We start from the raw sequence: 13,608 nt of genomic DNA, 5'->3' as shown, positions 1-13,608 counted from the left end.
ATGATGTAAATAAAATAGTCTGAGGGTGTTAATGGGCTGGGATAAAACATTGATGTGTTTCTTAGAGTAAGCTTTCATTTTGATTTTGTAGGTTCAGGTGATGCTTTATACTTACCTGTCCACTGAATTCATTGGAACAGTCAACATATATAATACTATTCGGAGAGTGGGGACAGTGCTTCTTATCATGCACACACTGAAGTACTACTACTGGGCAGTGAATCCTCAGGATCGAAGTGGGATCACCCCCAAAGGATTAGGTATATTATCTCTGTCTGGAAATTAATAGTCTATTATCTGCGCAGTTTTTCTAAATTTCTTTATTGCAAATTTTATTTTAATATCATCAATAATTTTAACAATTTGTTCCACATTGTAGTTGCCAGAGTTTAATAACATCCTACTACTATGGAAGAACTATTTGTCCTTGTATAGAGTATTTTGTGAGCAATCTGACTAGGGTGGTAGTAGGTCATTACAAATAGATATTTTTAATGAGTTGTCATTGGTGCTGAGATTATCACAAGATTCATTGAACAGAGTATTTTTGGGAGATGGAGATTTCTTGCAGAAGTATGGTTATTTGCCTCTAATAAAGACAGAAAATAACAAAATTTCAGGGCCAGGAATATAGCTCAGCAGCACAGATACCTTCCCAGCAAGCACAAGCTCCTGAGTATGGTACTACCAAAAAAAAAAAAAAAAAAAAAAAAAAAAAAAAGAAAGTTATAAAATTCCAGTAGTTATTTTCTTGCATAATCAGGACTAACTGAAAGGATTATATCCATTCATCTGCTTTTGACTGTGCTAAAAGAGAGTTAATCGGCTGATTAAAAAGTAGCAGTTTTAACTACAGCATGGTACAGGTGTTTGGAATATGGTTGCTGGGCCTTATTTGTCTCTATTCATTTATGGGTTCTTCTATCTTAGCTGTTACCACTTATGCCCCTCTCTGTGGCAGTTATTCTACTGATTGCCGGGGGGCAGGAGGTCTCTGCTCCCCACCTCGACAAGGTCTGAGAGTGAGACTGCTGCTTCAGAGTATGAAGAAGGTGCCTGAGAACCAAACAATGTGCAGCGTCGTTGTGGTCAGAGGCTTTAGACATTTAGTGACTTACAGAGAAAGGTTTCACGTTTTTTTTTTTTTTTTTTCTTAATTTCATTTAAGGAGAAAAAGAAAAAAACAGAAAAAGGGTACAAGTTATACAGAATTAAAAAAAATAAACAGGAAATTACTAGTTAATAGATTACATATTGTCATCTTAGAATAGTTGTTCAAGTTACAAAATTAAAGCATATAAAGTGGACATTCAAACAATGAGATTTCAAACAGTTCTATTCAATGAGCCAACAAAAACTCAGTAATATGGTCATCTGTCTTACACTCCTAAACACACTTGCAGTTGTATCCTTTAGAACACGTTCTTTTCCTCTCTTTTTTACAATGACAATTACACATTTTTAGTTTTATTACTTCTACAGTTCTTATTTCTTTTTTTAAGAGAAAAAAACCAAATGTGACATAACAAAACAGAGTCAAATAAAAAGAATGGACATAGTACATAATGTAAAAACAATACAAGGTGATCAACAATGGTTACCATAATGTCTCTTGCTATCTTAAAAAAATTACCTATATCATCAGTTATAATAAAATTGAACAAAATAGTAAAGAACAAACTCAATAAAACCAAAACATTGGAGACATTAGAGGACTTCAAAAGAAGATAATAGTAAAACCAGAATCGGCATCATAGTGAATCTTACTGTCTTCACAGTTGTTGCCTATACCCTCAAATTTGGTGCTATCAAGTAAAACAGAATAGAGTAAAATCCATCAAAACAAGATGGTGAGTGCAATACAGGGTTTCATATCAAGTTAATAGGAAATCAAAATGGGTTACTATAATATATCCTGCTACTTTTTATTTAATTTTCCCTTAAATAAAAAGATAAAAATAAAAAAAAATAATAAAGGAGATTGAGATAAAAGAGGGCATAACAACAAAACAGCACAGGTCAGGACATAAACATTTAAGCAAAATACTGTTTCACCACAAGATATCCAACATAAAAGTAATAACCATAGTGTCTCTTTCCTTGAAATCTTTGAGTATAACTCTGTATACTGTAGCATCAAACATATCAAGACAATGTAAAACCATTCAATAGAATGACAGTATTACAGGGTTTTTAAAACCAACTAACAGAAAATGAACAATGGTTTCTGTATTATCTCCATGTCTATAAAAGTTTTTGTTTATATTATCACATATAATAAAATCCAATAAGATACAATATGTTTCTGTTTTAATATTCAGATCTTTGATCCATTTAGATTTTAATTTAGTACATGGTGATAGGCTTGGGTCGAGTTTTAGTTTTCAGCAAATGGAGAGCCAGTTTTTCTAACACCATTTATTAAAAAGACTGTCTTTTTTTTTGTGTGTGTGTGTGTGTGTGTCTTTCTTTTTTTTAAATTTTATTTAAGGAGAAAAAAGAAAAAAAAAACAGAAAAAGGGTACAAGTTATACAGAAGTTCAGAAAAAATAAACAGTAGGAAATCACTAGTTAATTACATATTGTCATCTTAGAAATAGTTGTTGAAGTTAGAAAATTAAAGCATATAGAGGGGACTTTCAAACAGTGAGACTGCAAACAGTTTTGTTCAATAATCCAACAAAACTCAGTAATATGGTTATCTATCTTATACACTTAAATATATATGCAGTTATACCTTTTAGAGAACTTTATTTTCCTTTCTTTTGTACAATGACAATCACACATTTTGGGTTTTATTACTCCCACAGTTCTTATTACTTTTTTTTTTTTTGAAGAAAGTAAAACCAAATGTGACATACCAGGACAGAGTCAGTCAAATCAAAAGGATGGGCATAGTAAATAATGTAAAAACAAAATACAAGGTGATCAACAATGGTTACCATAATGCCTCTTGTTATCTTAAAAAGAATTGCCTATATCATCAGTTATAATAAAATTGAACAAAACAGTAAAGAATAAGACCAATAAAACCAAAACTTTGGAGACATTAGAGGACATCAAAAGAAGATAATAGTTAACCAGAATGGGCGACACAATGGATCTTATTGTCTTCATAGTTGTTGCCTAGACTTTCAAACTGGTACTGTCTAGCATAACAGAAAGAGTAAAATCAGTCAAAACAAGATGGTGAGAGCAATACAGAGTTTCAAATCAAGTTAATAGGAAATCAAAGTGGGTTACCATAATATATCCTGCTATTTTTTATTTATTTTTCCCTTAATTAAAAGGATATAAAAATGAAAAAGGAGATAATAAAAAGGAGATTGAGATAAAAAAAGAGGGCATAACAACAAAACAGTGCAGGTCAAAACATAGCCATTTAAGCAAAATAGTGTTTCACCACAAGATAATCTCAACATAATAGTAGTTACCATAGTGTCTCTTCCCTTAAAATCTTTGGGTATAACTTCGTATGCTGTAGCATCAAACATATCAAGACAATGTAAAACCATTCAAGAGAATGACAGTATTACAGGGTAAGGTTTCATGTTTGTATGGCACTTTTTCTGTCACCTTCAAAATAAACTCATTTGATTCTTAGAGAATATGGTTTCTGTGATTTTGAAGGCTATAAGGACACAGTGAAGTTTTAAGATTTGTTGAAGCCAACAAGGGTGTGGCAGGTGGAGAGCCAGGTTAGATCTCTGATGCTGATTTCATGATGCTCTCGTTGTATTAGGTATTGTCCTGCAGGCTGGTTTTGTCTCTTATCTTTCATAATATAACTGGTGATCTTGGGAAGTCCCTTCCTTCAAATGGGCTGGACAAACCCTGTGATTACACTGTTCAGATTCTTCAGCTTGTTCTTTGTCTAGAAATGATCATGTGGAACAAATTTTGAACAATTTTCCTCCAATTTTAATTGATCAGTTCAAGGTCATGGTGGTCTTGTGCCTTGGTGGTCTAGAAACTAAGCTGTAAATAGTGATTAGTGAGGGGATGGGAAATTGTAGAATAGATGAGGCCAACAGGTCCCTAACTTAGGGTCTTAGAACAATGGGTATGTGGTTTCAAAGCTTTCTACCCAGGAATTACATGTTTGAGACATGAAAATTGACTTAATGTTAGCCATGTGTGAACAAGGACTTTTCCACGCATAGGAGAAGTCAGAGGTAGTGAACATAAAGTTTCCCTTCTTCGTGAGCAAAACTGTGTGGCAGAGGATGGTTTTTGAGAATTTTTAAATAACATACATCATGACTTACACTGGAAAAAGTAGTTTTCATACTGATTTTATGTGTGATACTAACATTCAAGGTTTATATTTTTCTTTTTTTATAAACCTGTTACCTTATTAATGCTTATAGTAGTTTTAAAAACAAAATACAAGTGTATATTACAAATTTTGTTGCTTCCTCTGTAGGTGTTTGGAATCTTCTCTAAAGTACAAAGTTACTTACTATACTTTGTACATGACCTTCTGCATGTATCCAGTTTTCTGTGTGATTGTGTACCTTTGAAAGTGTAAAACGGAAGGTCACTCTTTAGAAAGCTGACCTTTTTGTTTCTTAAAATAAATGGAAAACCTATTGAGAATGAGAATTTTATAAGTTAGCTTTCTGGCCTTTAAAATAGTAAATGCATATTTGTCCTTTTTTTAAAAGATGGACCACGACCTAATAAAAAAGAAATACTATCTCTACGAGCATTTTTGTTGATGTTCATTAAGCAATTAGTGATGAAGGTGAGTTCATATTTCTTATCCTGAAGCATGCTGTATATTGTAGCTGATAATTTCACATAAAACTATTAATTTATTTATTCATTGTTAGTAATGTTACATAGTGGAAAATTCTTTGAAAGTTGTTTCCTTGCATGTTTTTAAATTTTGTATTCTATTGAACATATATGGATATAATTTACAGCAGAATTGGAGACTGCTAATTGTAATCTGTTGTATGAATTTCTAAGAGATCTTAGGTGTAGTCATCCTTTCATTCAGCATGTGTGTCCTGAGTTTCTTTTAAATATTAGATACTATTCTTGGTATTGGTGAGACAGAGTTAACAGAGCTCTTAAAGCAGCTTTTGTTTTTTTTTTTTTAATTTTTAATTTTATTGATATTGGCAATTGAACTCAGGACCTCGCGCTTGCCAGACAGGCGCTGTCCCACTGAGCTGTGTCTCCAGCCCAGCAGTTTTTATTTTGAGGAGCTCTGTGTACCTGATGGTAGGTTCTGTTGGGTAAGCATAAATCCTGCATGAGTGTACCAGATAGCTTTGTCAGCCTTTAGGAATGATTTTTGTCCTTCTTCATTCTATTATAGGTAAAGTGAAATTGAATGTTATTTTTAAAGAAAGCATTTTGGTTTTATAGGACAGCAATATATAAATATTTTTGTTACCACTACTTTATTCAGTATTTTCTGATATTTTTTTTATATCAATGATTTATTAGCTGTCACATAAATAATGTCAAGTGAACCTGTTAGTGGGTAGCTGTGTTTGAATCATGGCATTGTTTTATGATTAAAACATTGATAAGGTCAGTTGAAAAATTTTATATTGAGCTCACATTTAAAAGTGCAGTGTTTTTCTCCAGTAAAATTACTATTCTAGTTTTAGGTACTTAACATTTTATCTTGGTAGTTGAACTGTTTTTTTTTTATTCTCCAAATTACATTTTAAATGGAAAAATTACCTTCTCTATTCAGAGAACAGTAGGTGTGGGTATAAACTTTTTATTCATCATAACTGATTTTTTGCCCGTTTTGGGACTCTATAGCATATCTTTAGTGTTTCCATAAACTTTGATTTTAAATTTATATTGTATCTTACCAGTTTTTTGGGGGAATATTTCAGATAGATCCTTGGTATACAGTCTAGGCTAGCTGTGAACCCACACCATAGGTCAGGTTGGTCTCTCAACTTTCTAACTTCCTTCATACACAGCTCCTCTGTTTCTTGTATTTATAGCAGTTGACCAACTTGACTGACCTGTGTATATAGTTTCCCTTTTAACAATGTTCTCAAGTGTAAGCATCCAATATATTTGTATTATGTTTCTGAAGGATTCTGTAGTAAAGGAAGATGAGCTGCAGGCCATTCTTAATTACCTACTGACTATGCATGAGGTAAGATTTATATTTCTTATTTTGAAAGTGTACTTTTTAAAGTTACATTGTGGTCTTTTTTTAAAGGAAAAAAGTTAAACCTCTCTTTTATTCTTTCTATCTACCTGCCTACCTTTACATATCTATAATGTAAAATAAATGTGCCTATTTAGGAACTAGATCTTAGTAAACTTTGTTTGAATGTCCTGAAATCTAGTTCTAAATAGGCTATCATGTGGCTCTAAGAATAGCTATGAAAAAGACCTTAAAATGTTAATATTAGATTTCATTGAATTAATAATACCAAAGTATACTTCAGTATATTTCCAGATAAATGGAAAAATAGGCTTTTAAATGATCAGAAACTATTCAACTTTAAAATCAAAGTTTTGTCACTGATCTAAATATTAAGTTAAACAGCTCATTTATAATGGAATTTCAAATTATTTAAAATGGTTAAAGGGAGATTGAAAATTAAATAGGTTGACATAGCTGTCTTTTTTTTCTTTAATATTTTAGTATCATGAGAATGTAATATATCAGGCATAATTGAGTTAAATAATCATTAAGGTCTAAATAGGTGAAGTTTAGAAACTAATGAAATATCATGTCACAACATTTACAATTATCATTTATATTCCCACATTACAGTTAATTTCTTTTGAATTGAAAAATTTAATATGGAATGGTGTTGTCTTTAATCATTAATAATTGAGAGTTAATGATCAACTTGTTGATAATTGGGGCATAAAAGAATGGCATACATTTCTGAAGTCATTCATAGCTCAGAATCATTAATAATTATATTTGTTTTCCTCTTGAATACTGTATTTTTTTTTCTTAGATTTTCTTGACCAAATGTAGTAGTTGACACTTGGTAGTGCAGTGATCTGTCAGAATGTGTGATTTTGCCTTTTAGCTATAGGGTGCAAATGAGTTACTTTGTAAAATACAAACTAAAAGTCACAATGATCTCGTTTTCTGGCAATCTAAGTTGTAATTCAGGGATGTTTTAGATCCTCCAAATAACACTTTTATAAAGATGTAATCTAGCTCTAGATCATCTACTTCCTAAAAATTAGATGTAAAGATAGCTTTCTAACAGAAATTCAAAATTACCACAGGAAAACATAGAATCATGGTAACCAAATTATCAACTCTGTGAGGGCTGCTTCCTTTTGATTTGGGTTGGTATTGGTCAAACCACTCCTAATGATGCATCTGCATACTGAGATGCTCAACAATGACTGTGAAGGGTTTTTGTCAAATGTTTTTGGAGTCCGGAACTCATAAAAGCTTTTGTGTTCATATTTTGTAAATGTTACCAGATTGTACTGCATCTAGTGCTATGTTGACTCAGTAAACATTTATGGATTGTTTTCCTTTTTTACTCTGATAACATAATATGTGAGATGTGTCCAATTACCGTTTCACGAAAATGTTGTCTAACTTGTTTCTTGACACAGTGAACCAAATTTTTTTCTTTTTCTTTTTGTTAGTTCTGGGGATCAAACTCCTGACCACGTGATTGTAGGGCAGGCACTTATGCCACTGAGCTAAATCCCTAGCCCAGAATATTTTAAATTAAGCTGAGAAAATGACTTCATAATGTGTTGCCCATACCATTATCATATTTATAATGGATTATAACAATTGTTAGCATATAGGCTCTTAAATTTTGCTGTGATTAAAAAGAACAAGTTTCCTTTCTTTTCCCAAGAACTTGGTATATAAGCCTTCCTTTAAAAAAAACAAACAAACAAACTGTCCCCTAAAACAAAAAACAAGACTAACTCTTAAATTAGATTTACTGTTTAGGTAGATTGTGGTATAGGGAAATCTTGATTTAGTTAAAAGGCATTTTATTGATTTGAGATAGAAAGTTTCTATTTAATTATATTTAGAGTTATATAGATGATTGTATATATCTGAAAGCAGTTGCTCAAAGCAGATATATTTTAGGTGTGTCTACTTATTTTTCTAAAGTTGAAATTTCTATTGTTTCAGAAATAATCATTCAAATAAATTGTTACTTTCTCACTTTTATTTTTGAATATCTAAAATAATTATAGGATGACAACCTAATGGATGTTCTACAGCTACTTGTTGCATTAATGTCAGAACATCCTAACTCTATGATTCCTGCTTTTGACCAAAGGAATGGGTTACGGTAAGAGTTAATATATTAAGAGTTTTAATATTATTTAATACAAGGGATTAGTTTGGAAATATTGGAAATAATGATAAATATAAATGTAAAAATCACTTGATCTTACATTATGAAATGAGTTTATATCATATAATGAGTTAAAGTGTAAGACCCCACTGTTTCATGTATTACAATTTTTGAATGAATCTTAAGATATAGAGGATATGGCATTACTTCTTGCTACTTAAGGAGACATAGATTTTTCCAATATTCTGTGTGGAGAATGGTTTTGTGAAGCTGCAGTGTGGCTGATTTCTTCAGCAGAGTTTTCTTTAGGCCCTAGGGCAGCAGTATTAATTGTGATCCCAGTGACTTCTGTCCTCCGTTCAAAGTGTTACTTCTGTTGTCCAGTTCCAAATCATCATTGTGTTAGTTTGTTCAGGCTCTTTTAACTAAATACAGTAGATATGGTAGTGTAAATTTACTTTCTCACACTTTTGGAGACCAGCAGTCCATGATCTGGGATCAGCATGGTTGCGATCTGATGAAGGCTGTTGCCCGGGCTGCAGACATTTTCCTCTGGGTCCTCACGTGGCAGAAAGAGAATGAACTTTTGGTGCTCTCATATGGACTCTAGTCTTGTGGGAGCTGGATGCCACCTGTGTTATAACTTTTATACTTAATTACTTCATTGGAGGCCCCATCCCTAAATGTAGCCATCCCCAGATTAGAGCTTTAAAGGCTATAGTACCGTAGTGGCAGCACATGTGAACTAGAACATGTGAGAGAATTATGTGTGTTGTTCAGGTGGCTCAGCATTTCAAAGCAAATGGTGATAAGTATCCACTGAGGTTTTCCTGAATAAAGAGAAGCAAACAAGCAGCTGTTCATCCTTCATAGCCAGTGGTTTTAATGTGCTACCTTATTACACTGTTCTGTATTACAATTTTATATTAGTATAGCTATTTAGCAAGCTTTCCCTTCCCATTGAAGTATGACTTATTAGACTTTAGTGAAAGCATCACCCAGTATTCGTAATACCCAGTATTCGTAAATATGCAGTCTTTGGTTCTGGTCCCTGGGACTTCTGGTTTTCAGTAGGGTTTCCAGATTTACTGTTTATATTTTTCTAGAACCTGGAAAGAATAAGCATCTAGCTTTATTCTGAGTTTGAAATCTTTCTAATAAAGATCAGACCCTTTTTACTCTCATTAGACATCTTAACACAAGACAAAGTAGGATTATAATGATTTAAGGATTGTAATCATTAAATCCTTAATGATTTGTTTTCTTTTTTACAAATTTCTTTCTTCTTTTTTGAGACAGGGTATCACTATTTTGTTTTGTTTTTTGGGACAGGGTCTTGCTCTGTAGTTTAGGCCAGCCTTGAACTTAGTATGTATCCCAGGCTGGCCTCAAACTTGCAGCTGTCTTCCTGCTTCTGCCTCCCTAGTGCTGCGGGTCTTGCTGTGTAGTCCAGGATGGTTTTAAACTCACCATGTAGCCCAGGCTGACCTCTAATTTTGTTTTCTTCCTACCTCAGCCTGTGAAATGGTGGGCTTCAGGCGTGTGCCGCCAAAACCGTACTCTTCTGTACAAATTTCGTATGTGTTAATTTAGTTGTTAAAAGGTTTATGTGAAGACTTAGTGGTTTTGGTTTTTTGTTTTTGTTATTAAAGTACTTTTTTTGCTATTAAAGTACATAATTTTATAGCTATTTGCTTAATATTTACATAGATGTGTCTTAGTTTTTTTGTGATGTAGTACAGGACTTTACTATTTTAATTTAAAATAGGAAGGTAGGAAGATACATATTTAATCACTAGTAAGAAAAATTGTTCTATTGACAGTTTGGCAATGAAAGTCTATACTTTGTATGTTTAGCCTTAGTGCAGACTCTCTTCACAGCTTTTATCTCAGGTTACTTAATTCTCAATAACCCTGCTATTTTGTCCAATTCCTTTTAATAAATATCCTCATCTTTCGAGTTTTTAATTCCTTAACTTTAGTGACCCTTACTGCCATTCTGTTTAATTTTTCTGTTCCTATTTTAAAAGCCTACACATTTTTCGTGTCAGAATATTTCTATATCAGAAATCTTAAACTCCAGTGTCTTATTTAGTATATCCATTTATTTTCTTCTATTTTTTAGTTCATATTTGTAGTACATGGTAATCATATCCTTTGTGGGGAGTTTGTCCATATACATAACATATCTTAAGTTCTCTTTCTCATTTTCTAATATTACCCATTGTGATGTTCTTCTGTCTCCTAAATGCTTTTTGTGTCTTGATTTTGCACCATTTTGTCTTCCTACTCCTGCCGTCGCTCACTTCCTTCTTAGTTCGGTTGATTGCCAGAAATAGTTTCTAATGCAAGCTCCCTTCTGCCCTTACCTGTGACATCCACTCTTAGGAAGTCTAATCCTATGTCATCTGGGAAAGCATCATTGGCTTGTCGGGAAAAATTCCTATGTCTTTCTGTATTGAAACCGTTAGGATTTCATGACCTTGCAGTCAGCTGTGTTTTTGGTTTTTTTTAAACCATTGTTAGACCTTCTTTTTAAAAATTTCTTCAGAAAGAATTACTGAAATTTCCAGCTTTTCCTTCTGGTTCTCGGCAGGATCAGCCTCATCTGCCTCTTTACAGCTAATAGAAGGGATTATTTCAGCTTTGTCTTTATTGCCCTAAATGTGCACATCATAGCGCTTTTCCTCTTTTGTGACTTCTGGAAAGAGTGGGCAAGGCCTTTTTCCTGCTGATGGCTGACCTTCCACAATTGTTCTTGATCATGTTGTTTTCAGTGTCTTCTGTTGCTGCCTTTTGTCGCCTCTTCTGTGATGGTTTGTTTTTAAAAATAAAAGTTCGTTGGGGCATAGCCACTCACAGTCTTTTAAATATTGCCCTAGGCTGCCTTTATGCTACAGTAGGAAAACGAACAGTTATGACAGTGATGACATGGCCACAGTCCATAAAATATTTACTATGTGATTCTTTACAGGGAAGTTTGCTAACTCCTGTGCTAAGTAAATATTAGAAGATATTTTTCCTTGACTGTTTTAAATCTCTCTTTCATATATATTATTTTAGGGTTCAGTAAAACTATAGCACAATTCAAAACTATGGGAATTTGGGCTTCATTATTATTTTATTTTTAATATTGAAGTTGTGTTTTCTTCATATTTACTTAGGACCATTTATTGCTACAACAAAATTATTTGTCTCAAGTTAGGTTTAATTAAATTTTGCTAGATCATTTTTATTTTTGATAGATTTATTGCGACATAGTTGACTTGCAGAATATTACATGTTCAGAGTGTGCATCTTGTTAAGTGTTTTAGTTACTTTTTCTTCTTGCTAAGACAGAAGTACTTAACTTCCAAAGCTAAAGGAGGAAAGGTTTATTTCAGCTCACAGTTTTTAGAGGTTTTAGTCCATAGTCGCTGGCTCCAAGGCCAGGGTGGCATCGCAGAGAAGAAACACTTCATGGTGTGGCAGGCAGGAAGCAACAGCAATAAGCTCTTGCCATAGCAAGAGCAGCAAACCTGTCTTTCCCTTTCATCCCTTCAGGACACTTATTGTGAGGTACCGTTAAACCCAGCATCACACGCCCTAGGGCCCAGCCACCTCTGAAAAGTCTCCCCTGCTACAGTATGGGCTTTGAGGGGACATCTTAGGTATAAGCCATAATGTTTTGACAGAATGTACAGACCTGTGGAACCATTACAGGATAGTGGTGATCTGTTACTAGCAATCATTTCTTTATGCCCCTTTTGTAATTCTCCATTTGTATTGTTTCCTAAGATGATACTGATTTGTTGGTTGTTGCCGTAGTTTAATTTGGGTGTTGTAGGATTTCATATAAATGAAATCAAGTGGTGTACATTGTCTTTTTTTCTCACTAAGCATTAGTAATTTTGAGATGTACCTATATTGTTGCGTGTACCAAGAGTTTATTCTTTTGTATTACTGACTGGCTTAGATGTCCCATAAGTTATTTAGCCATTCACTGTCGATGGGGATTTGTTTCCAGTTTTTGGTTCTTGAAAACAATCTTGCTGTGAACATTCATGTATGAGTATGACTATTTATATTGAAACAGGCTTTCCTTTATCTTGAGTGTGTACCTTGAAATGTAATGACTCAATCATGTGGTCAGTGTGTATTTAATGTTTAGGTAGCTGTTGAACTGTTTTGCAAAGAAGTGGTTGTGCCATTTGTGTATCTACCAGCAATGTGTAAGAATTTTGCTTGATCCCATAGTTCTATCAGTTTTGATGTGGGCAGTCTTTAATTTTAAACTTTCTAATCAGTGTTGGTTAGTGTCTTGTTCTTGGCCTGATTTGCACTTCCCTAGTGAGTAATTACGTCCAGTATCTTTCTGTATACTTTTTGCCATCTGTGTAAATTTCTTCAGTGAAATATTCAAATCTTGTTTTCTCTTTTTTTCTATATTTTTGTTTAAGATTGGCTATTTATTTATTTGTTTTTGTCTTTTTGAGACAAGGTCTTGCTATGCAGTTCAGGCTGGCTTTGAGCTCACTTTGTAGCCCAGGCTGGTCTTGAATTTACGAAGATCCTCCTGCCTCAGCCTCCAGAGTTCTGGGATTATAGGCGTACATTATCTGGCTTTATTTATTTTTTGTTTAAAGTTTTTAAAAACACATTTTTTTTTAATTTTAAAGGAAAGAAAACCTCCCAAAATAACAAAAGAAATATATAACAACAAATACCCAAAATAGTAGTGATACAGGATTTCAAAACCAGATGGAAGGAATTTAACAATGGATGCTATATTGCCTATTGTTTCTTTGAAAGAGTTGCTCAGATTACTAGATATAGGAATGCAAAATTGATCAAACGATATGAGCACTAATTGTTCCTTCCTTAAATTAATTGTTTCTTTCCTTAAATTAATAGTGGCACAGTTATTTTAGATATTGTGTGTGTATACATATATACATGTAATATATATGTATGTATATATGCATGTATATATATATATATGAATATATATATAAATTTCCCTTCTGCTTTCCATTTCTTTTTTCCCCTTGAGCCGTTCTTTCTCTTTGAGCAGTTTCTTTCCCTTTCACAGTATCTATTGTACCTTTTGGATCTTACTTACACTTGGGGTTTCTTACACTAGGGAGAGAATATGGTGTTTACACATGTGAGTCTGATTTATTTTGCTTATGAGTAAGGGCTGTAGTTGCTTCCATTTACTTATAAAACCCTTGTTGCTCATTCTTTATAGCTGAGTAGTTCTCCATTGTATAAAAATACCACAGCTTTTTTATTCATTCCTTGGTTGATGGACATTTCAGTTGTTTCCAAGATCTGG

General features: G+C 33.2%; 1 protein-coding gene across 6 annotated transcripts in view; it reads left to right on the top strand.

The window, feature by feature from the left end:
- Positions 1-13,608, top strand: part of Lrba (LPS responsive beige-like anchor protein) — a 662,281-nt gene that overhangs the window by 110,609 nt on the left and 538,064 nt on the right. For all 6 annotated transcript variants that reach the window (XR_010039211.1, XR_010039212.1, XM_003476894.5 and 3 more), the window contains exons 14-17: positions 92-260; positions 4,668-4,747; positions 6,074-6,136; positions 8,188-8,285. Coding sequence is in view for 4 of the 6 variants with exons in the window: in XM_003476894.5 (XP_003476942.2) it covers positions 92-260; positions 4,668-4,747; positions 6,074-6,136; positions 8,188-8,285 (410 nt within the window). In the remaining 2 variants the exon portion in view is untranslated. The remainder of the gene's footprint in view (positions 1-91; positions 261-4,667; positions 4,748-6,073; positions 6,137-8,187; positions 8,286-13,608) is intronic.

The sequence above is a fragment of the Cavia porcellus genome, unplaced genomic scaffold, assembly GCF_034190915.1.
Source record: "Cavia porcellus strain 051 isolate PalLab524CR breed Dunkin Hartley unplaced genomic scaffold, mCavPor4.1 scaffold_14, whole genome shotgun sequence".
NCBI lineage: Eukaryota > Metazoa > Chordata > Mammalia > Rodentia > Caviidae > Cavia > Cavia porcellus.
The sequence above is the reverse complement of the archived record's forward strand: the minus strand, read 5'-3'. Positions and strand labels throughout refer to the sequence as shown.